The sequence below is a fragment of the Marmota flaviventris genome, chromosome 9, assembly GCF_047511675.1.
Source record: "Marmota flaviventris isolate mMarFla1 chromosome 9, mMarFla1.hap1, whole genome shotgun sequence".
Lineage (NCBI taxonomy): Eukaryota > Metazoa > Chordata > Mammalia > Rodentia > Sciuridae > Marmota > Marmota flaviventris.
Window position 1 is genome coordinate 104,627,010 of NC_092506.1, and position 25,687 is coordinate 104,652,696.

Genomic DNA, 25,687 nt, shown 5'->3' on the forward strand with positions numbered 1-25,687 from the left:
TTTGGTGCTGGGGATTGAACCCAAGGTCGTTTTACCACTGAGCCCCATCCTTAGCCCTTTTTATTTTTATTTTGAGATATGGTCTTGCTAGGTTACGCAGGGCCTTGCTAAATTGTTGAGGCTGCCTTCGAATTTGTGATCCTTCTTCCTCAGCCTCCCAGTCACTGGGATTACAGGTGTGCACCACCACGCCAGCTTAATTTTTTTTATTGTGAACATTTTCAAACACACACAGAAACAGAGACAAATCCAGCAAGGCCCCATATACTCATCACCCACTCTGAACCACCATCACATTTCTGCCATTCTTGTTGCTAGAATGTTCTTTTATAAATTATATGGGCGTTATAGCACTCAGTTCTAAATTAGAAGTATGCATCTCTAAAGCATAAACATTTTCTTTCTTAAGCACAATATCATTATTTATAAGACTAATACCTTGTTTAATTCTCAAGACAATTTTGATAGTTAAATATCTTAAAATATGCCTACTTGAATTTTCAACTGCCATATATATCAGCTATGGTTATCTGTATTTTGGGTTTCGGTTTAAGGGTGATTATTGGTATTGCTGAAGAAAGTCTTTTTCTGGCTTCACATTGCAGCAGATGGTCTTAAAAGTGGGGCATATTTCTGAGCAATTTTGACTACTTTAGCTGACTCTCCATTATGAATTAGAAAAGCAGATTTCCAGGTGACATTATTTGTTAAAATAGAATTCCCTAACAAAAAACAAATATTTAGTTTGCTTTTAAAACATTTTGTTGTGGTGGTGGTGGTGGTAAAAATTATAAACATAAAATTTACCAATTTAACCATTACTAAGTATATAGTTTGGCCTTTCCTATCTTTGTCTTAAATATGTAATTTTTTAACTATATAGTTATAAAATACATGCAAGGATTTCTATCAGAATCCTGATCCAATATATACTTTTATGTATTGCTTTCTGCTTTCTGCCTTGAGTCACTTCCAAATCCAGCAGTATCTCTCCTGTTTATTGCCTAAGCTATTGATTAAAGTTTAATGCTCAGGTTTTCTGGGTCAGATATGGGATGTAGTAGATTATTGGGAATATCATGTGAGTCGAAGAGTCGAGAAATATGAACTCTTGTCCTGATTCAGGTTCTCCGAGGCTGCATGACTGCAAGGTGTTTTCCCTTCTGGGATTGGATCTAGCCTGGACTCTAAAAAGAATGTTCCTGGCCATGTGTGTCCTCCTCTGTCTTTCCTGCAAGTGGCAAAAGAGGCTCCCAAAAGGAGACCCAGGACTTGAAATCAAATGAGGATTTTGCAGATGTGATAAGGGCTGTTTTCTTAGGTTGAATAGAAAGTTAGCTTTTGTAGCAGTTTCTCAGTCATTTGGATCCGTTAAACAAAGCCATTCAGCACCTACTACTCGCCAGGCATGGCGTTAGGCCTTCTAGATGAATAAGGTGATAACAACCTTGGCCACTGGGAGGAGCCCACAGTCTCAGGAGGGAAACTGACTTGTAGACCACTGGCTGAAAAATGTGGCATGTCCTGTAAGCGACAGAAAGAAGAGGCAGGAAATAAGAGGAAGCTATCTTTTCATTTGCTCTGGAAAAGTGTCATGGTAGATGTGATGTTTGAGTTGAGTCTTGAAAGAAAAGTAAATATTTTCTAGATAAGAGAAGGGGAAGAGAAAGACATTCCAATCTGAGGGAATAGCACCTGGAAAATCCCTAACAAAATCCTTAAATCCCTCCAGACCAGGCTCTGCCTGTTTGGGGACAGACCCAGGATGTCTGGAGCCCAGCTCCACAGTCACGCAGTGCTTCCCAATTGACAAAAGTCACCAGTGTTATCCCACTCAAGCATGAGGCTCGAGTGTCAGTATCCTGGGAATGGCATAATATGGAAATATGACCTTATTTTACCCTGGAGAAGCCTGAGCCTTCAGGAGGTAGGTCCCTGCTTTGACCAAGATCACATAGTTTGGGGGGTGATGGTGTTTGGACTTGAACTCTAGTTTTTTGACATCAAGTCCCAAGACTCCTTTCAAGTACATCTTGCTGTTCCTCTGTACCTTAAAGGGTGGAAAGCATTTTAAGGGGTAGAAGGACTTTTCTGGTTAGTACACTCTGATCATGGTCTCCCTTCCTTTATCTAGGAAACAGAAGCATCCTTCTCATTATTTTGGGAATGGCTTTCCAGTCACCTTAATCTGGAGCACTGGGGCAGCAGCCAAGTCCCAGGTCACAGCCTGCAGTTCTAGGGTGCCACTTCCCAGGCTTTCCTGTAGACTGGGTGGGGAAGGTCCAGGCAGAACTAGTCCAGTGGACTGTAGGAGAGCAACAAGAGCCAGTGTGCGGGGAAGGGAGGGCTGAGGCGGCTCCCTCCAGCCAGATCTGGATAGTCAATCAACAGTTTCATCAGATTAAGAGCTCAGTGCCTTCCTGTGTCTCAACCTAGACTCCTGCAGGGTCTGAGCACCTGCTAGTTGGCTGGGAGCCATGAGGGAAGCTGTGTCTCCCAAGAACACACTTTCCTGCTTTATAGGGGAAGCCCAATAGGAATAGAAGTAGCTTGGGGCAACTGACTCCTTATCAAGTGTCTAAGGGTTGAACTACATCTACTCTCTGCTCTCTTGGAACATCCTGGGAGGCCCTGGCTGGCCCTGTACTTCTCTTCCAGAGAGTCAGTTAGTCCTAGGAAAAAGTAAAAAAAGTGCTAAGTAGAGATCACCATGCAGGTAAAGTAGATTTGATGAGGAGGGAAACTCCATCCCCAGGCGCTGATCACGGTGAACGGCCCCTTGAGAAAGACCACGACAATTTCTAAGTGAGAGAAAGTATTGCTTTTGTTGGCCGGAGAGTTGTAAAAGCGAAGGTGCTTGCCCACCTGTTCATTTTCTTCTGTAAACCTCACCAACAGCATTCCAGTGGCTCTCACGGAGATCAAAAGCAAAGACTTGTTTAGCTGACCCTCTCCAAGCCACACTGGGCTCTTGTCTCAGTGATTTTCTTTCTAGGTCTTGTTCACGAGTATAGGTGTACACCCTCTGAAAACACCTTCTCTTATCTTCCAGAACACCATACTTCCCTGGTCTTCCTTCCCCTTGAATGTTCTCTCTCTCTCAGTCCCATTTACTGGCTCCTCCTCATTCCAACCTGTACCCTTTTTATTCATCTGGACTCAGTATCTTTGTGACCTCAGCTAAGTTCTGTGGCTTTAAATACCATTAAAAAAAAAAAAAACAGGCATGGTTGCACACACCTGTAATCCCAGCAACTCGGGAGACTGAGGCAAGAGAATTGCAAGTTTGAGGTCAGCCTGCACGGCTTAGTGAGACCCTGGCTTAAAATACAATGTAATTAATGGTTTGGAAGGCTGAGGCAGGAGGATCACAAGTTCAAAGCCAGCCTCAGCAACTTAGTGAGGCCCTAAGCAACTCAGCGAGGCCCTGTCTTTAAATAAAATATAAAAAAGGATTGGGGATGTAGCTCAGTGGTTAAGTACCCCTAGGTTCAATCCTGGGTACCACAAAACAGATAGATAGATAGATAGATAGATAGATAGACAGACAGACAGACAGACAGACTGACTACATAAAGTGTAATAAAATGGAGACTGGAGATGAAACTCCGTGGTGGAGTGCCCAGGGTTCAAACCATGCACATAAATAGATAAGTAAATACCACTAAAAGCTGATAGCTACCCAATTACACTTCCTGACCTCACTCTTGCCCTAAGTCCAAACACATTTTCCCACCTCTACTGGAATATCTAATTGTCACGTCAAACTTAACATATCCAAAACATGCCTTTTGGTCTTCTCCCACCAGTCTGCCCCTCCCTGAGTCCCCCCATCTCAGTGATGGTGCCCCTCACTCCGTCACTCTGATCCTCCCCTTTGCACTCCACAGCCCCTCCAGCCATCCTGTCAGTCATAGGCTCAAGATGCACCCTGCACCCAGGCCCTCTCACTGCCTCACCGCCCTGTCCAGCCCACGGCCATTCTCACCTGGGCCTCCCCAGCGCCCTCCCAGCTAGTCTCCTTTGGGCTCCTTTGCCCCGCTCCTGCCCATCCATGCAGGTTTGAAGACTTACCTCAGACCTGCGACTCCTCTGCTCCGTGGTTCACTGCCTTTCTTGGACTACCAGCTGCAGTCTGACCCACCATGACCTGACCCATATCACCTCACCTGGGCTTCCTCTCTCCAATCACATGCATCCCATTATATCCCCATGGCAGGCAAGCCTGTTCCTGCTTCAGGACCCTCCTTCTGTCTGGGATGATCTTCCCTCAGACCTCCAAAAGGTTGGGACCTCACCTTATTCAGTAAAAATGTCACCTCCCTTGAGTGGCCCCTCCTTCCCAAACCATCCTGCTTTTTTTTTTTGGGGGGGGGGGTGAGAATTGAACCCAGGACCTCACACATGCTGAGCAAATGCTCTACTACGGAGCTCCCACCCAGCCCCCATCCTGCTTCTGAACATCGTCCCCCTACCCTGTCCTGTTGTTCTGTATGGCAATCATCTTTGAATGAAATTGTGTATCTGTTTGTTTATTCCTTTTATGTCTCCTTACCAAGAAAAGCAACTCCATGAGACCATCTTCTTCCATCTTCTCCAACATTGTATTCTGCCGTGTATATATTTTTTTCTTTTTGGAGGGGGGATGATTGGCAACCCCTTTTTAAAATTTTTTTTCCTTTGTTCTAATTAGTTATACATGACAGTAGAATGCATTTTGACACATCCTACTGCTCAGCAAATATTTATTGAATTAATGAATTTGCTTCTTGTCAAATCTTTAAAAATTACTCTTTGTCAGGCCAACTATACAATGTCACATTAGGATTTTTTTTTATAAGATAAATGTAATTTTCCCTTTCTACCCATGTAAGCACAACTATTTTAGTATGGGGGAGGCCCTTCATGACTATAGCTCCCCTCACCCATTTTAACATTGTCTTAGCTAATCTCAACATCAGGCTTCTGTTAGAGGTCATTTTGTGTTCACCATAGTCCTCCTTCGGGGGTGAGGGGCCCTGGCCCTTCATCCTGCAGGCCCAGCTGTTCTCGAGATGCCCTACAGGACTGGGATGCGCATCCCTGGCATCCCTGGAACAGAGCAGAGAGAAAGGGGCTTAGGTTGACGCTCTAGAGGATTCTCTTAGATCCCATTCATTAAATTCTCAGGCACTTCTTGAGCCTCTGATCTGTGTTAAAAACTGTGGTCATTCTGTGGCCATGAAAGACACAAAATAGGTGTCACTGTCCTGTTCCAAGGAATTCACAGCCTAGTGGGAGAGGAAAACATGCAAATGAATAAGGAGTCACACAGTGAGTACAGGTGGCCAGTTGAGAGGTCTCCTGGATCCCAGAAGGGAGAGGGACTGACCCTGCACAAGGGAACAGTGTGTGGGAACATGGGAACATCTGGACACAAATGAGCCTTCCATGAGGTCAGAGCTCAGGGTATCTAGGAGGGAGCAAGGCAGGGCTTTGAGCAGCAGGAGGCCATGTGGAAAGGTAGGTGGAAAACAGGACCAGAGGGGTTCACACTAGCTAGGGAATTGGAACTTTATGCCAAAGCTTTCATTAGAGCTCTGATTTGCTCATCATTTGTTTATTCATTCATTCTACCAATATATTTTGAGTACCTATTATATGCTAAACATGGTGCTAGGCTCTGGGTGCACTGTATTAAATAGTCATTTTCTTTACTGTTATTGAGTCAGTAATCCATGCGACCCAAAGGAAGAAAGTTGTATGACAGCTCCTTCCCTGGAGAGCAATACGAAGAAAAACTATATGACTGCAAAAGAAATAATTCCTCAAGTGATAGGTCTATGTTTAAGCAAATCATGGTAATTCATATAATGGAACATTATATAGACATTAAATTTTGGAGGGGAGGGTACTGGGGATTGAACTCAGGGGCACTTAACCACTGAGCCACATCCTCAGCCCCATTTTTTATTTTATTTAGAGACAGGATCTCATTGAGTTGCTTAGTGCCTTGCTTTGTGCTGAGGCTGACTTTGAGCTCACGATCCTCCTGCCTCAGCCTCCTGAGCTGCTAGGATTACAGGCGTGCACCACCATGCCTGGCTTTATATAGACATCAAAATGAGGTTTATGAGCATTAAAAAAAATTCATGTTCCCTTTTTTTTTTCCTTTTGGTACTGGAGATTGAATCCAGGGTGTTCTACCACTGAGCTACATCCCTAGTTCTTTTTATTTTTTTATTTTGAAACAGATCTCACTTAGTTTCTTAGGCCCTTGCTAAGTTACTGAGGCTAGCCTCAAACTCTCAATCCTCCTTCCTCAGTCTCCCAAGTCACTGGGATACAAGTGTGTGCCACCACATCCAGGTCCTTTAAAAATTTTTATTTTTTTGAGACAGGGTCTTGCCTAGTTGCCCAGGTGGCCTCGGTTTCCTGAGCCGCATCATGCGTACACCACCATGCCTGGCTTTCATGTTCCGTGATAACGTAGAAGATCTATTTTTGACGTGCTTTCTGGAAAAAGCAGGGTAAAATCTATATGCAGTGGTATATCTCCATGAAGAAAAACAAGCTTAAAAAAGACTAAACGTACGATGTTGTTAGTTATGGCTGCCTCTCGGCAGAGCAGTTCTCTATTTAGATTTTTTTTTCTGTTCCCAAAAATATAAGCACATATTTACTTTATCAGTGTAACATTTATTGTAAAAGGAAAAAGATGACAAAACAAGAAATGGAAGTGTGGAGGAGTGGGACAGATGCCTGTCCTCCGAGTTGGATCAGGCATCAGCGTCCTTGGAGGGGTCACCTAGTGGGAGGCCTTTGTGCCTTAGGGCAGCTCCTTTAGGAACTGTGGCTGGCTTCTCAGTGCTCCTCCATGGAGGGGCATCACGGCCGCCCTAGGGCGGGTCCTGCGCAGGACATCTGTGCAGGACGGCCGTGTGCAGCTGAAGGAGGCTTGGTCCAGTTAGCTGTTCTCCCCGAAGACCCTGTCTGGCATTGTGGCCTTGTACAAATTAGCCTGCCCTCCAGGGCAATCCTGGATGTCCACCTCCCTGGAGGAGACTCTCCCAAGATGCTTTCAGAAAACAGGACAAACAGGAGGATCCTGGCTCTAGGGGCAGCCGGAACCCCTTTGTGAAATAAAGACACACTCACCTCAAACTGCTGTTCTTCCTCTAACAGTCACCTCTTCCAATCCTGCGAGCAGCGAATATACATGTATATAAATATTTTTGTCTCTTTCAGGAAATGATCGAAATGGCCTAGATTTCAACAGACAGGTAAGAACTTGATTTATCCTATATAAATTTGGGGGGTTTCAGGTGTGGGGAATACAAAGATTAAGTAAGTTCAGAGGAGAATATTCACAGACACTTAGCTTTCAGGATTAAGGGATCCTGAATCCAGCCCCCTGCATCAACCATAATCAGATATTAGGCTCTCCTCTTAGAATTCCCTCCACAGTTCCAAACAGTGGAGCAGCCATTTAGGGTGCATGCCACATGTAGTCCAGAAATCTAGGACAACGGTTCTTTCTGTCCAGGCTTGGCCTGATGGCCTCTTGGTGAGTCTGTTGGTGAGGGCTGACTACATGGAGAGGAATGTGTGGAGCTGCAAAGGACAGAGCGCCTAGCTGTCCTGGGGGCACTCCTGATTGGGAGCAAGTGATAGGGACCATGATAGGGAAACAGAGAGAGCCCAGAGGGAGCACGTAACCAGGCTGGGGACAAAGCAGACACTGCATGCTGCCTTGGAAGGCAACTAAGGTGGGTGAGCCTAAACCTAGTTAGAGAGAGCTCGGGGCAGGGGGAGGTGGTGTTGGAAACCTCACAGGGCTGATGGACGGGGATGGAGGAGGAGAAGGGTGAAGCCAAAGCAGAAGATTTGCCCTGGGGGTTTCAGGCTACCGAGGAGCCTGGGTGGGGGGGACTAGGACCAGGTGTGGTGTCCCAGCAGAGGGTGGGAATGGGAAGAGTTTGCAGAGAGGAGAGAGTGTAAGCTGCTGCCAGGCAGAAAGCAGTAATGAGGGATCCCAGAGGGAGGAAGGAGGCGAGGATCAAGTACAGAGTCAGAAACCCTGGGCTTGGGTCCCATTTCTGCCACTAACTAGCTACATAACCTTGGCTTAATATTTTTTAGCCTGAGTTTTCTCGGCTGAAAAATTAATTTATTCCATCAGTTACAGAAGAGGCACCTACGATATGCCAGGTATGGGAATACAGAGAAAAATTAAGACATGGGTTCTGTGCTGAAGGAGCCCAAAATCTAGCACCAGAAGAGGGTGGGCAAATATATGGGGAGAGGAGGCTGAGAGACTCTATTTCTTAAATTACAGATTAATTAAATTTTATTTAGTAATTTTTAAAAGTACAATTATTAACATCTTTTGGGTATAAATTGATGGGATTCACTGTGATGTTCACGTGCATGCATATATCCTATATTCCTTATGTCCCTCCACCTCTCTGATAGCCTCTGCTCCTCCCCACTCTCCCTGTCCTCTTTCCCCTTCCCTCATAGCCCCTCTTCTGCTTTCGGATCAATATTTTTAACGTTTCCACATATGGGAGAGAACATGTACTACTTGTATTTTTGTGTTTGGCTGATTTAGCTTAACATCATGTCTTCCACTTCCATCCACTTTCCTACAAATGACTGGATTCGTTCCTCTGTATGGCTTAGTAATATTGCATTGTGAGAGACTTTTAGTGGATAATTATAATATCATCATTTGTGTTACTCCACGGGTAAAAAGTCAAACAGAAGTGGGAAGAGTTAGTTCTTCCTGGGAGCTCAGGATGGGCTTTGTGGAGGAGATGGTATCTGAAGATGGCTCTGAGGGCTGAGTAGGGAGGGATTTGTCAGGCATAGAAGAATGGCATGGAGAAGACAGAAAGAGGTGAGGGAAGACCATCCCAATGCGAGGGTGCGTCAATCACTTGGGCTCCTTCCCTTCATGCTAGTATTCTTTTTTTTTTTTTTTTGATACCAGAGATTGAACTCAAGGGCACTTAGCCACTGAGCCACCTCCCAGCCCTATTTTTTTATTTTATTTAGAGACAGGGACACACTGAGTTGTTCAGAGCCTTGCTAAATTGCTGAGGCTGGCTTTGAATTCGCAGTCCTCCTGTCTCAGCCTCCCTAACAGCTGAAATTATAGACATGCACCACCAAGTCGAGTCATGGTAATATTCTGAGTCCAGGTTTGGATAGAAGTGCAAGATGGAGTAGCAGATCAAACAGAGATATTAATTCGACATATTCTCCTCCTCCTTTATCTGTAGAGTGATCTGAAGTCACTAATAATGTTTCCTAAAAGGCCATTGATTCTAGGTACATCCTGCATAATCAGAGAAGGAATAATCTTGAGTCCTAAGCCCAAACATAGGCAGACAATGTGTGCCATTTTGTTTATCAGGAAGGCTAGGAAATTTGCCGACAAATAAAGACCAACTATTCTCCCCCTCTACTTGAGACCTATAGCAGAGATAGGCTTCACTAAAGAAAGATCTAGGTTAGCTATGAGGAAGGACTTCCAGCCAATGAAATTTGTTAAACCCTGGAACAACTACCAAGGGAGGGAACTATAGAATCAGCTTCTCACTTAAGGTCTTTAAATGGGAGACAGATTCTTATCTAAGAGATGTTTTGGCCAGGTTTGCCTCGGGGGTGGAAGGATGCTGAAGATTTCCAGGTAATCTGTGATCCTGAAGGAGAGTGCCAAGTGGGTTGGGACCTGGGCTACGCCCCATGTACTGTGTCCTGAGGACTCAGGACCCCCCAGCCCAGGGCACACCTCTCATTCCCCTAGGCCTTGGCAGGAAGCATAGGGAGGAGACTCTATCCCACACCAACATGTGGCCACACCTGCCCTCCCAGAGGTGACCAGCTACACAGGTCCAATGGCTTTGGCTGCTTGTGTGATCCTTCTGAAGCTGGAGAAACCCTGGTGCTGGGGACCAGGCTAGGAGCAGCCCTTCTGGCCCTAGACTGGCTGCAGGGAGGCCGCTGACTCTTTGGACTGACTCTGGAGCAGACTCGCCTGAGTTCATTTCCCTTGGATGAGCCTTGGGGGTTGTCCCCCCACCTGAGAGGGGGGTGGAGTCCTCATAGCTCACAAGAACAGACCCAGCAGATCTGTCCTTTGGAAGGAGTTTGGGGGAGAGACTAGTCATGCTCTTCTCTGCACCCAATCACATCTGCAGCCTCTCTCAGGCTCCACCTCCTCCCTCTGTCTGACCCTCTGTCAACACCCACATGCTCATCTTCAGACCAGCTCACCTCCAGGCTTACAGGTGGGCACTGGGCCTCTCCTTGGGAGTCTTGCCCTCATGTTTCACAGCAAAGGAAGTCAACCTACGTTTGCTGAGCAATAGGCTCTGGGCAAGGTGCTTTGAGCACTGTAATCTCATTTCTTTTTTACTGTAAACCAGTGAGGTAACTATATGTTACTATCCCTGTTTTGCAGGTGAGGAAACTGCCTCCCAGGCAGCCTCTCAGCAAGTTTTAAAGATGAAATAACTTGATGAAGGTCACACAGTTGGTCAACTGGCTGGGTCAGGATTTGAACCCACATCTCTGAACGGTGGAACCCATTTTTCCCATGATGCCTTGCTGCATCCTCCTCTGCAGTCTCTCAGCCTCCCTCTCCCTTTACATACACACAGCTCCTGGGGAGAGGCCTGGGAGTCAGACACTGAGTGTGACTTCACTGTGACTAAGTAGGAAGAAACGAGGAGAGGGAGTAGGGAGGGGAAGAAAGCACCGTTGTGGAGGAACAGCCTCTGTGTCAGACACAGACGAGGGGTGGGCAAACGCGGGGAGCCAAAGAAGAGCCACTGCCCTTGGTGAGGCTCCCATCAGGAGTGGGTGCAATCGGGAGCTGCAGCCGGGGCGGGGTCAACTACAGTCCCCAGGTTGTGCGGCTGTGGCTCATCCAACCTTCATGGCCCTTCCAAGCTGAGCCTTTAGCTTCTTCCTGGTTCCAGGAAGAGCCTGAGCTTGTTCTGGGGACAATTGTGGTGAGGCAGAAGGATCCAGAAGCAGGGCTACCCCTTAGCCTCCAGGGCGGGTAAGGCAGAGTGGAGTGGCAACAGTCTCCTGGATGGAGACTCAGAATTCGTGGCTTTCAGGGCTGTTTGCCCCTCACAGTCGCTGTACTTATGTAGACCTCTTCTTTCTGGGTCTCAATTGCCTCATGAATAAAAGGAGGATGTTTGGATGAGATGATCCCTAAGACCCTTACAGTCTGTGTGCCATGGTGCCATCTTATCCCTCCTGCCACGTTCTGACTGATTAGTTGAACTCTGACTTCCACTCACCTTTTATTTATTTTTTTTCTTGAAAGAGAAATGTGGAAGAGGATCACTCTGATCTGTAGAAAGGGAGGGGAGAAAGCTGGGTGCTGTGGTGCACACTTGTAATCTCAGGGACTCAGGAGGCTGAGGCTGAAGGATCACAAGGTTGAGGCCAGCCTGGACAACCTCCTGAGGCTCTGTGCCAAATGAAAAAATAAAAAGGGCTGGGAATGTAGCTCAGTAGTAGAGTATTTCTGGTTCAGACTCCACTACCTCAAAGAAAGAGAGAGAGAGAGAGAGAGAGAGAAATGAGGGGAAATAGTTTCAAGGCCACATTTCCAGCATCTAGGATCATGTGTGATCCAGTGAAAAGCACCATTTGAAATGTTGGAGTAAAGACACAGCAGGCCACATCTGGGGCCATCCATTTATTCCTTGAATATTTATCCATTCTTTCTTGCTAAATGGACAGTGTTATTTGTAAGATAAAATGCAATATATATATATATATATATATATATATATATATATATATATATATATATATATATATATATATATATACACACACACACAGTGAATTCTATAAGAGACATAAGAATACAGAGCTCTGGGGTGCTGCCTAAGGACATCATAAAATCAGTGGTGTTGCCAAAAGCTTGGTCCTTGTCTCGGATGCCAATCCAGTAACGAGGACATGGTTTTGAGAAAAAGGAAGAAGAAAATTTATGACTTTTCTAGCAAAGGAGAAGCACAGGGGTCTCCTGTCCCAGAGACGGTGATTCTGCCCATTAGCAGGAACAGGGAGCTTTTATAGAAGTGATTCAAAGGCTGCTTTCCGCATGCTCTCTGTTGGAGTTGTAATCCACTTGTTAATTTGGGAGAAAGTCATTTCTGAGATCTTCTGGTACCATGCCCAAAGTCTGGATTACTTCGTTCCTATGATTGGTGTGTACTCAAGGACAGATGAATCTGCCTAGGATAGGGAAGAAAGGTCATCCTGTTTCCCCTGAGATTAGGTAGGGGATAGATTAGGGAGGAACAGGGAGAGAGGAAGAGAAAGAAACATGTCCTTTTTAAAAATAAGTTGCAGTGGCAGAGCAGCAAGGGCTATATTCAAAGCATAAAGTGGACCACTGTTACAGTGTAAAGGAAAAGTAGAGCTTTGACTGACAGGAAGGGGCAAGAAGAATGTTCCCAGTATAACACAGTGACTGTGAAGCCTCACTAGTGAAAAGGGCCCAGCTTTGGGGAACCACGGGAAGGTCAGCAGGGAATGAGTTGGTGGAAGATGGGGCTGGAGCCGTGGACCGCAGTGGCCAGATTAGGAGGAGCTCTGAATGCCCAGGGAAGAAGTTTGGAGTTTACTCTGTGGCAGTAGGGAGCCACGGGGCATTTTCAAGCAGGACTAGTTTGATTACTGGAGGAGTGCTGAGAGGGGTGTGGGTGAGGAGGGAAGGGAGGATGATGAAGGACTGATTGAGAGGCTGGATGGAACTGTTGGATACTGAAGTGGGCGGTGTAAGGGCAGGGATTCTAGCAAGAAGTTAAGTATACAAACAGAACCAAGTTTAAATCCCGGCTTTGTAATACCTGACTGTGTGACCTTGGGCCAGTTCTTCCACCTCTGTTGGCCTCAATCTCCTCATCTATAAAATAGAAAGAATAATGTTATTTAGCTCACAAGGTAGTTGTAAGGGTCAAACAAATGTGAACATGTGTGTGTGTGTGTGTGTGTGTGTGCCTCTTAACACAAGAGTCTAGAAAGTCACTCTGTATTTATTTTCTTTTGTTACTGTATCAGTAGGCATGGAGAGAACCAGATGTGAGAGCTGAAGATTAGGACAATTTTTACAACAGGTTAGATGTAGACAGCAAAGGATGGGGACTGATCCAATGTGATCTCGAAATTTCTTTCTTGAGATGCTGAGCATTAGTGAGACTGAAATCAGAGATCAAGAGGACAGGAGATGGAGCAAACTTGTCCAAATGGTGAGAAGAGAAAGAGGGATAGATAATGAGCTGTAGGTGTCCCGTACGTGGTAAGAAATTTCAATATGGAGCCCAGGAGACAGGTCAGGACTGAAGCTGTATGCTCAGAGGTCCCGCTGAGCCATGTTACATGAAATGATGGGAAAGAGGAGGGAAGGTCACCCAGGTGTGCAGAGTGGGAGAAGGACCAAGAGCAGATCAGGAGAGGGAATACTTAGGGGACAGCCTGAGGAGGGTGCCTGAAGATGACACTCAGAAGGAATGGTAAAAAGGACAGGAGGAGAGCCATGCCCACAGAGAAGAAGGTGGCAAGAGCCAATAGCACCAGAGAATGTAGAAATGTTGCAGAGTTCAAAGTCTGAAAGTGGGCTAGCAGATTGAACAGCAGGGAAAACGGTGATGGCTTTATTGTCGTGTCTGCAGTGTCCACAGGGAGAGCAGATGCCAGGCAGCTGCAGTTGGAGGGTGAGCGGAGTTGAGGAAATGTTGGAGACAAGAATTGCAGGATTCCCTTTCAAGAAAGGAGATGATGAAGAGATGGAGGTGTTGGCCTCAAAGGAGAGTGTGGAGAGAAGGCTTTGGGGGCTAGGGAGACTTGAGAGGGGTAGAGAGGAGATGTAGTAGGTCAGAGAGGACATAGTGGTGGCAGAATCCAGGGGAGGGTTTAGCCTAGAAGAGGAGGAGGGCTCTTCTGAGAGGGAAGGAGGCGGGGCACCCTGACTGTGAGTTCAGGAACCCAGGGCAATGCTAGGTTCTCCAGGAGTTCCTTCACTCAATTTCCTGTTCTTTGGGCCAACAGCTAACTGCAGAAGAACATTGGGAGTAGAATTGCCTTAAAGGGACTTGGGGATCTCAATGACAGGTGCACAGCTATATAGCCTCACGCCTGCTCTGTTCTGGTGATTTCTGGATCTCTCATCATCTTGGGCCATGGTTTCCATCAGATAAGGGCAGGATTTCATGTATTCATGTTGAATATTGTCTTGCTCAAAGACCTCCCGAAAGTTCTGGGAGCCCTGACGAGTCTGAAGCAATTTGGCAGGTGTCCTTGTCTCTGTTTCTTGCTCACAGAGTTGAGAATCACTGGTCTGATCTTCTCAGCCCCAGGTTTGGGGGCGTTCTAAACTCACCTGACATATACAGTTCTCCTGTGCTCTTCTCTGGCCCCCAGGCCAGCTCCTCCAAAGCAGTTGCCCTGGTGTGCCCCTATGTAGCATTTAGTTTTAAACCAACTGGGATTTTTCTTTCTTTTTTCTTGAATACAACAGAGTAATAACCATGATTCTCTGGTTGTTCCTGGTGCTCACTGATTCATGATATGTAATTGGCTCTATGGAGTGTCTTCTCTAAAATCAACAAGATTCAGCCCTCTGGGTGTAGTGGTGCACACCTGTAATCCCAGCAGTTTGGAGGATGAGGCAGGAGGATCACAAGTTTGAAGCCAGCTTCAGCAATTTAGTGAGACCTTAAGCAACTTAGTGAGATCCTGTCTCAAAAAATAAAAAGGGCTGAGGATGTGGCTCAGTGGTTAAGCACCCCTAGGTTCAATCCCCAGTGCCAAAACAAACCCCAAAACCAAGATTCAGCCCAAGGAATAGTCTCTGAGGAACCAGAATGATGGAGAGGCTTCTCTTGGGAGGCCCATGATGGAGACATGGGGCAGCAGAACCAGGCTGTCAAGTGCACAGCGAGGTGATGGCAGAGAAAGCCCAGACCCCCACCCCAGGGATGCCCAGGAGCAGCTGGTACTGGGTGTGGAAGGGAATTAACTGACGGGTTTGGTTATTTAGTTCCATAAACCTGTATATGAGCTGGATACTAAGGAGTACAACATGGCGCCTGTTCATAGGAGCTTCCTGTCCTGTGAGAAAGAAAATGGAAGGGAGGTTGCAGAGGTGAGAGAGGGCCCCTGAACACAATGATGCCCACGGGGCTGGCTCAGGAAGTCTAAAGGAGCCACACAGGTGGATCCAGCCTCCAGGTAGTGGGTCCAACATGCCAGAATGAGACCCAGACTTCCTGTGAAAGACTTGGGAGGCTGAGAATTATGGATGTCAAAATTCTCATTTCTCTGAGGACTGTTTCCTTCTGCCGCCAGACCCAGCCTTTAGTCCTGTACTTCCAGGTAGAGGCAGGATTACTGGGGGAGGAAAAGTGGGCTAAAAGAGAGAAGGGGAGTGGTGGTGCACACCTGTAATCCCAGCGGCTTGGGAAGCTGAAGCAGGAGGATCGGGAGTTCAAAGCCAGTCTCAGCAACTTAGAGAGGCCCTAAGGATTTAGGGAGACCCTGTCTCTAAATTAAAAAAAAAATGGGGCTGAGGATGTGGCTCCATGGTTAAGCACCCCTGGGTTTAATCCCCAGTATCAAAAAAAGAAAAAGAAATAAGGGGGTGAGGAGCCTGCCAGCCACATTTTGTCAATCCTAAGTAGTGAGGGTTTTAGGATACCAGTGCATTACAGTCTCCCCACCCCAAATATAGCAAAGCAATTGTAGATAGAGGAGCCTGATAGATGAAGTGTGTTGGAGAGGGGGTGTCTCTGCATGGCCACAATAGGATTTCTAAGACCTCACTGTAAAATTAAACACATGCACTAGTCACAGAGAGAACCAGAAGAGAGGAGACCTGAAAGTCCCTGTTAGTGCACAGGAAGATCTAAAAAGTGGACCCAGAAGGGGCCAAGCCAGCCCTCATTCCACCGCCTACACATACTTCCTTCTAAACCTGTTCTCCTCCTTATCAGACCTACTGTCCTTTTTAACAAGGATTTTGAAAAGCCCCTTTAAAATGAAATTTATAGAAAATATAAACAAAAATCAGCAAGATGTTCTAATTTAATGAAAAGGAGAAAGCAAAATCTTTTTTTGTGTGTGCGTGTATGTGGTGCTAGGGATTGAACCCAGAGCCTTGTGCATGTAAGGCAAGCACTTTACCAACTGAGCTATATCCCCAGCCCCAAAATCATTTATAATGACAGAATATGTATTTTAGTAAATAAATTCTTGGGCACACTCCCCCAGAAGGATCAATGGGATAATGGGATATTTATGCTTCTATAAATGTGACAGCACAAACAGACTGGTATCAATATGCTCTATTGGCAGCTCAAAAGCCATGATTTAGGGCTGGGGGTGTATGTGGTAGAGCATGTGCTTAGCATGTACAAGGCCCTGAGTTTCATCACCAGCACCACCAAAAAAAAAAAAAGAAAGAAAAGAAAAAAGCCATTATTTTCCAAAGTGTTAAACAGCCCTTGGTAAAATGCTAAACAAAATAACACAATTTTTTCCTTAATACAAAAAACAACATCCATGAGCCCTGGGGAAAGTGTATACTGAGTATATGTATTTTGTTTTTGTATTAAAAAATGGAATGAGTTGTAGACTATTATGATTAAAGGCAGGCTATTTGGCACAAATGGCCTGGTGGGGCATTTGAAAACCATGTAAAAGTTAATCAAGACATAAGTGTTTCTCATTTGGTGCTCTCTTCTGCAGTGTAAGATGTCTAGGACTCACCCTCTGCCCAGTGAATGCAAACAGAGCCTCCTAATGATTAAGACAGTCAGAAAAAAAATCCCATACATTTCAGAAAACATGTCCCAAGGTAGCTATCACCTCCAGTGAGAATAACTGATCTTGACTCACCAAGGACATGTCACCTCTCCTGCCAGGAGTTCCGAGGATTAGATATAACTCTGGCTGCAGACCTTTCACAGAGAGATAGAAGGCATTGAGACACCATGCACAGGGGAATGACCCTGGAGGTAACACACACAGCCCTGCCCTCCAAGAGCCCCACTTGCTATTCAGTGAGGGAGATGGCCCTGAAAAGTTCCTAAAAATGTCAAGAGTGAGGCATGTGAACTAGGGCCACCTGTGCAGGAAATAAGCTGGCCTGACTGGCTGGCTAAATAGGTGTGGAACAGAATTTTCAGGCAGGAGATAATTGGCAAGATTAAATGACTCTCTCCTCCAAAATGATTTCCCCATTGCAGTCATAATATAATGGTAATAAAATACTTATTGAACTTTGGCTGTGCAGCATGCATGGAGTACAAACTGCTATACATACATTATTTCTTTCTATCTTTTCTTTTTCTTTTTTTTTTTTTTTTTTTGTGTGTGGGGGTACCAGGGATTGAACTCAGGGGCATCAGAGGTACTGGACCACTGAGCCATATCCCCAGCCCTATTTTGTATTTTAAATTACAGACAGGGTCTCACTGAGTTTTTTAGCACCTTGTCATTGCTGAGGCTGGCTTTGAATTCTCACTCCTCCTGCCTCAGCCTCTCAAGCTGCTGGGATTACAGGAGTGCGCCACCGAGCCTGGCCATTATTTCTTTTAATAATGACAGCAATCCTTTAAAATAGTTGGTATTATCCCCGATCTATAGATAAGGCACAGAGAGGTTAAGGGATTTTCTCATAGTCACATTGTCCACAAATGGGGAAGTCTGAATGTAGAGCCCAGCCTGCTGCCTCCCAGCTTCATGGTTCTGCCCACCACACGACCTGCACATCTTCTTGGTGGTGGAACCAGACGGCTCCTACTGGTTAATTCCTCTGTCTCAGCTTCCTCATCCAATGATGAGAACAGTAATAGTACCTATTTCCTAGGTTGTTATAACAACAATTAATATGGTTAAAGTACTTAGAATAGTCTCTGGCACACAGTAATCTGACAATAAACATCAGCTCTTAATATTTTCTGATGAATGGGAATCTAGCACTTTCCCCTCTTCTCTCCCTGTTGGCTACTTTGCTGGGTGCGTACCACGTTGGATGGGCTGTTGATGTTTCTTTTTTTTAATATTTATTTTTTAGTTATAGGTGGATACAATATCTTTATTTTATATCTGTGTGGTGCTGAGGATCGAACCCAGTGCCTCATGCATGCTAGGCGAGTGCTATACTACTTCTGAGCCACAGTGCCAGCCCTGTAGATGTTTCTTGAAAGGTCACTTTTTTCTGGGATCCATCATCTTCTGACACAAGCCCCACCATCCTCCCCAAGCTTGGGCGGGAAAGCAATGATAAATGCATTTGCTTTTGGAGGTATGGAAACCATCTCCCTTTGCCAGCCGTACTTGGTGCTTTGGCCTGAAGCTCAGGTGTTAGCTACTTCCTGTTTGTAGCCTGGGCAACAATCCCAGTACCAAGTGGACCAAGCCTTGTGGAGAACAGCAGCAGAGAGGGGCAGGAGCAGCTGTCTGAGTTCTCTGAAGGCTTGTCCTTAGTAGTTGCTGGGGTTTATCAGATACCACAAGCCATAAAAAGCCCGTCTGCAGTGTGGGATCTGGGACCTAGCTGGTTCAGGCTCCAGTACTGCCATGAGTCTGTGGATACATTCTGGAATGTTCCTCTTAGCTCGGGTGTAAGTTGATGAACAATGAGGATTAAAGAGGGAGAGAAAGGCATCCAAGTTTTTTCCCTTATTCTATAATCATAAAGTAGGTTCTTGGGGCTGGGGTTGTGGCTCAGTCTTTGAATGCACTAGGTTTGATTCTCAGCACCATATTAAAAATAAATAGTAGGTTCTTGGTACTGGAGGGTTTAGCTCAGAGGTAGAGTGCTTGGCTAGCATGCATGAAAACCTGGGTTCAATTCCCAGCACCATGAAAGAGAGAAGGGGGGGGGGTGCAGAGAAAGAGAGAGAGAGAAAGAGAGAAGTACAAAAATGTGGATTCTCTTTGGAGATGTCAGTGAGTTGCCTTTGGTGGATACAGAGGCTGATAAAACTAAAGACTCAAAGCAGGGCCATCCCAACCCTTTCTGTTACAGGAGTCTCTTTGGAAAAGGGGCTCTTAAAAGGGAAGCTAGATTTGATCCCAAACCATAATGGGAGAAATTAATACCATTTATTGGTATTAATAGTTTATAACAGGCCCTGGAATGAATACTTTACAAGTAGTCGCTTGTTAAAAACTTATAGCAACCCAAAGAAATAGGTGTTATAATTCTCATTTTCCAAATGAGAAAACTGAGGCTGGGAGCAGTCCAGTGACATGCTTAGAGCCAGGATTCAAAATGAGGTTGATGTGGTGTGCCCAGCTCTTTACATAGGTCATATCTTATTTGATATTACTTAATCCTTACAACAGCCCGGTGAGGTAAGCATTGTTATTTCCATTATATAGCTGAGGAAACTGTAGCTCAAAGAAGTTAAGTAACCTGTCCAAGGTGGAGCTCAGATGTAAGACAGGCCCGGCTGACTCCACCATACCAGCTGCTTTAGAGAAAGAGAAGACGGGGAGAAAGAGGGAAGGAGACTCCCGCAAATGAGACACGACCTAATGTTACCAGAGCCCCTCGTTTGCTGTATCTGGTCCTTTTCCACATTTCCAGAGCCCTCTCACTCGTACCAACTCCTGCAGACCTCTCACGAATGGGACTTGCCAGCTAGGAAGGCAGAGATAATATCTGCAGGGAGGGTTGGCAGGCGAAGGGTGGGTGGAGAAAGGTTCCCACCCAGAGAGGGTTCCGTGGCCCTGCAGAGAGCCACCTCCCTGTGCGTGTGCGTGAGAAGGGAGCAGGGAGGAGAGCGGTGTTTGCACGAGTGTGTGCCTGCAAGGCAGGGGCGGGACCTGCTTTCCCTCTGCCCCCAAGTCACAGAGGGCTATCAAGGCAGCTCTAGTAACTGGCAGAATATACTTCTCCAAGAATCACAGCTTCCTCTGAAAATAACATTTCTACCTCAAGCGTCCCCTGGGCCTGCCTGTGAGTGGCTTCTGAAGCTGCCCTTGGGCTCTGGTGCTGTTTCTCTTAACATGCACAGTTCCCTACCTACTTTGAGGTCACCTCTCATTTTAAGTCTATCCACTTGACACTTTTACAAGGATTCCTTTAAGCCAATACTTTTTTTTCTCTCATAAGAACTGTGGGGCATGGGCATTACTGTTCTCATTTAACAAATAAGGGAACTGAAGCTCAGAATGGCCATGTGACATGCAGTTAAGTTGAAGAGCTGGGACTTAATCCATTCACCTTTATTTAGTGCCTGCTTATCTAAGTACTGGTGCATTGTCTCCAGATCTAGCTTGTTCCACTGATGGCTGCTGCCTCGCTCTCCTATGCTTGCCCTCCTGTCTCCCAATCCCTGAGGATCCTTAGTTCACACCCCATTTTGCTTCTCGCTGTTAGTAGCCCCTCCCCTGCACTGGCGCTGTCTAATATCACCTTCCATATCCTCGGTTAATGTGGACAGCTGCAGGGTATCCCTGGTTCCAGCCCTGTGGAGGTCAGTGTGGGGAGCTATGTGGTCTCTCTCCAAGCCTCAGTTCCCCCTCTGCAAAATGGGGTGAAACAACATCAAATGTATAATGTTGCTAGGAAAAGAACTGAGATTTTGAGTGTTAAGTGTGCAACACACTTAAAGTCCTCAATAAATGTGTTATTGTCCTTGTTTCAAGAATTTTGCAGCAATATGGGTTCTGATTGCTCCATTTCACTTTGTTCTGCTGCCAGTTTGCCCCTTCTTCTCAGTCTTGCCCTGAGGGGACTCTGGAGACCAGCTGGCAGCTCTGCTCAGATCCCCCACCTGGCCTTCCTCTCAGTGTTCTTACCTGTGCCCCTGCACCAGACTCAGCCCATTCCTAGAGCAATGATGAGAGATGTGCCAGGCTCTGTCTATGCCAGGTAAATACAGGCATACCTCACTGGACCTAAGAGGATAGCTTTTGAAATTTTGAATACAGAGCAGCTTTGTAAATGAATTATTATTTTTCCTTACCAAAAGAGCCTGTGTTAAAAATTAAAAATTAGACTAGCTGGGCACAGTGGCATGCACCTGTAATTCTAGCTACTGGGGAGGCTAAGGCACAGCATCAAGAGTTCAAGGTCAACCTTGGCAACTTAGCAAGACCCTGTCTCAAAATAAAAAGGATATTTTAATGGTAGACTACCCCTGGATTTAATCTACAGTATAATCAATCAATCAATATTAGTCTGAATCTTTTCAGACAAAGAATGCCTCTTTATGGTTAATTGGAGCCAATCTTTACTATTGTGTTTGCTTCAAGAGAATTACATGTTGCAGTATGTGATGATGCATAGGCATAATCCCAGCTGTAGGGGAGGCTGAGACAGGAGGATCAAAAGTTCAAGGCTAGCCTCAGCATTTAGCAAGACACAGTCTCAAAATAAATAGGGTAGGGGATGTGGCTCAGTAATAGGGCACTCCTGGGGTCAATCTCCAGTACTGCAAAATAAAACTAAATAAATAAAAACAAGAAAGGCAGAAAAAATTTATATGTTAATCTTACTTTTTCCCCCCTTGATGTCATCTTAAAGATAGTGTATGACCCTAACAAGATTTTTTTTTTTTTTTTTTTTTTTGGTACTGCAGATTGAACCCAGGGGTGCTCTACTTGTGAAGTCCATCCTTGCACCCCACCCTCTGATTTTTTTTTTAATTTTGAGATGGGTCTCACAAATTGCCTAAGCCTAGGCTGGCCTCAGACTTGCCTGCCATCCTCCTTCCTCAGCCTTCCAAGTCACTTTGGGATTACAGGAGTGTACCATGGTGCCAGACCCTAACAAGGACATTTTGAAAACTTAATCTAGGTCACTGCTGTGAATGGGCTCATCTGAAGCCTTGGAGGTAGGTTTTAGGCTAGTTATGTAGGTGGTACACTGAGACCTAAACACGTTTGGATCCCCACCTCTGGGCATGTAGACATCGGGTCCTACAGAAGCCAGTGGTAGAGGGCTTTGTGCTCCTAGCTCTGGGCTGGCACCCTGGCACTGAAAGGAGTGATCAAACTGAACATATACTCTAAGGCCAGAGGTGCCAGGCCAGAAAGGATTGACACCCTCTGTCCAGGAAGGGAAGCCTGACACTGAAAGACAAAGAGTCCCTTCCTCGGTCTCTGACAGGAAGCAAAACACTTCCCTTCTGAGGATTTGGTGCTTCCCCTATGTTGGCTGGGCAGCATCCTGGCTAACAGGACACTCTCTAGAGCCTGGCCTTGCCCCCATGGCCTGGGAGGGATGGGCAGCTTCCTGGCATAAAACAAGATGAAGGGCAGCAGGGCTTGGGGTTTGCCTAGAATGTGGCAACTCAGCAGGGGCCTCCTTTCCCTAGGGTGGGCTGCCCTGTTCTGCATCTTCCACAGGCAGGTAGCTCTCTGAGGGAATGGGTACCGGAGTCAGACTTCACCAGAGGCCTCCAGTCCCCCTCTTTCCTGAGCCCAAGGACTCCCTAGTACTGCCCAGGTCCTTGTTAGAAGCAAGGAGAACCTGTTTTGAAATAAGGCAGAGGGAAACAGAGAAGGTGGCATCTCGACTCTGCTTTGCCTGAGCCCTGGCCCAGCCCCCACCTCTCCATCTCAATATCGCTGTCAAGCTCCGTGCATCTTCCCAAACTCAGCTCACAGTTCTCATTCTGCACATGGCCCTCCAGGACCACCCCCTCCACCTTCTGCACATCGATGGGCCTCTGCTGTGTGCGCATGTGTCTTCCAACCAGGCAGTGGGATATTGGAGGAAAGGGTCTAGACATATTTATTTTAGTAGAACAGGGCCCAGCACACAGTAGACATACTATCTGTGTTTCCCAAATAAGTACGTGGACAGACAATTGGAATGAACCTGCCCATCTACCCACCTACCCTTTATCCTGGGGGGCCATGGATCCCACTCCCCTCTGCCTTTCATTTGGCTCTGCTCCCTGTTGTCTTTTCCCCTAGCCAGTGATCCACAAAAACTCACCCCTTTTCCCAGGAGGTGGGCTTTTGGGGTTTATGTAAATAGAAATGAGTGGGCTCCATTGAGTCTGCTCTGGTAAATATTTCCCAACTCTGCCACTCGCTGGCTGTTGGCTTGGGTTGCTGGGTGCTAGGCCCTTGTCTCTAGGGACCCATGGTTTGTGCATAGGAGTCTGGCCAATCTAGTGTGAGATTGGAGCTAACTGTCCCCAGCCAGAGCAAGACCCTTTATAAAACCCTTTAAGGAGTAATGAGGCTCTGCCTGGTCCACCCGCTCCTGGCCATTGTAATAGCGACTCTGTGGTTGAGGGCACCCATAACACCTGTTATCACAATGACTTTATTTTTCATAAACCGTGAAGATGATTTTGTGTTAACTCTAACCCCGGGATGCAGAGACACACACACTCTCAGGGCTAAAGTGTCCTAAGATCCTGGCCCTGTTCTTAGCAGTGCTTCCCAGAGCTCCCTATTTGGCACCAGGACTTGCTTCTTTCCCCCTTTATCCCGCAATTGACATGTTTATTCATCATTATAATGTCTCATGACTCAGTTTTCACTGTCTACAGTGAAATTCAAATAGGAGAAAATATAGTGAATTTTTATAAAGCTGAATATATTCTATTTTTACCAATCAAGATTTTGCATTTTTTGGTGTTAATGTATTTATTTTACATAATGAAACAATGGTGTTGATGATGTTAGTAAATTTAATATTCTTATTTGACAAAAAATAAAGACCTCGCCCAAAGAAAAGAAAAGGAAGGAGGGAGGAAGGAAGGAAGGAAGGAAGGAAAAGATTTGCTAGTGATGAACCTCAGAGGCCCAGGAACGAGTGGCTTTTGGCTACCTCATATAATAGTTCTGCTGCTGACACCCTTGTCTCATGGCCTGTAGCCCCACATCTCTGCCAGACCACCTAGAAGTCCACCTACTCCAACTTCCAGAGTAAAAGGTTAGGAGTTCTCTCTCTCCTGTTAGCACCTGTCTCTCCCTGGGGGCATCCCTACCTGTTTCTGCTCCAGGCCTGGCCCATCCCCTTTCCCATGACAGCCCCTCAATATTTGAGAAGAATCTCATCCCCAGATCTTCCCTTTTCAATGTAAATATTCTGAATTCCATAGATAATTCCACACATTATGTTTCTGATTGCCTTCCTTAAAGCAATTAGATGCATAAAACATGAGTACTTTCTTGTTGTAAAAAATTTAATACTAGGGGCTGGGACTGTGGCTCAGCAGTAGAGCACTCGCCTAGCTCGGGCGGGACCTAGGTGGGACCCGGGTGGGACCCGGTTCAATTCTCAGCACCACATAAAAATAAAGGCATTGTGTTGTGTCCATCTATAAAAAAAGATATATTCTCTCTCTTTCTCTCTCAAAAATAATAATAAATAAATAAAATAAAAATAGAGATAAGAAGAAAGACTTCATCCCAGTTCAGTCTCAATCCTCTTCTCAAAGGTCATTCCTGTTACCAGTGTAGTTAATTTTTTACAAGATTTTTTTCTCTGCATGTAGTATAAATGAAAATTCATAAATGCTTGTGAAATTTAAAAAATACATACACACATATAAAGTACATGGCATGTTATTTTTTGCAACTTTCTAAATTTAAAAATAAGAAAAGATTTATAGATTTTTTTTAAATATATTTATTTTTTAGTTATATTTGGACAGAATACCTTTATTTTATTTATTTATTTTTATGTGGTGCTGAGGATCGAATCCAGGGCCTCGCCCATGTTAGGCAAATGCTCTACTTCTGAGTCACAACCCTGGCCCCAATTTATAGATTTTTTTTATGGTATAATAAATGAGTTATGATTTTTGTTAATGACCACGTATTATTCTATCATTTTTCATTCCCCTATTGATGGTTATTAGGTTGCTGGAAAAAAATTATTTTTTTCTACAATGCTCATTTGAACTCCTTGAACTTGTTTGTGCCTTGTTGCCTTTAACTACACATGCTCTGGTTTGCCAGTAACCCTCTTTAAAATTGGCATTCCAAGTATATAACTCTCAGGGTTCAGATGAGATCTGGCTAGGCCAGAGCACATGCCACCATCCATCCACTTACTCATTTAACTCCATTTTATTGAACAGGCACTATTTCTTTATTGTGCCCTGATTTCCATTCATGCCAGCTGCAAATAAGGAGGTAACAGGGCTTGCCTCCATGAAATGAACATGATTGAGTAAGGGAACTCCCTCAGTTAGGGCTCTCTACTTCTGTTAGTACAGTTTATGCTACAGATTCTTTTTTTAAAATATTTATTCTTAAGTTTTAGGTGGACCCAATTTCTTTACCTTACATTTATGTGGTGCTGAGGATCAAACCCAGTGCCTGTGCATGCTAGGTGAGCACTCTACCATTGAGCCACAACCCCAGCGCCCATATGCTACAGATTCTTTAAAGATAATTGTGTCACATCATCAACTTACATGTTCTTCGAGTCTATTAATACATCTCAAGTTTCTTTTACTACAAACTGTTGTCTTGTGCAGTTAATTCTCATATTCTAAGGATTTTTACCTTTATTTCTGCTTTTTATCATGTTCTTTTCTTTTTTTAAGGAATCAATAAACCAAATTAAGACATTTTATTCACATTTAAATAGATTCACATATGAAGGGACTAAACCAACCAGTCATTAGGGCTGTGGCATCTTTCTGATGTATATAAGTAATTCAGTGAAGATTAAGGA

The 25,687-nt window shown here is 45.3% G+C and overlaps 1 protein-coding gene across 1 annotated transcript in view; it reads left to right on the top strand.

Moving 5' to 3' along the window:
- Window positions 1–25,687, top strand: part of Pou2f3 (POU class 2 homeobox 3) — a 79,378-nt gene that overhangs the window by 20,394 nt on the left and 33,297 nt on the right. Inside the window, exon 3 of the mRNA XM_027930664.3 lies at window positions 7,228–7,262. Within this exon, the coding sequence (XP_027786465.1) occupies window positions 7,228–7,262 (35 nt within the window). The remainder of the gene's footprint in view (window positions 1–7,227; window positions 7,263–25,687) is intronic.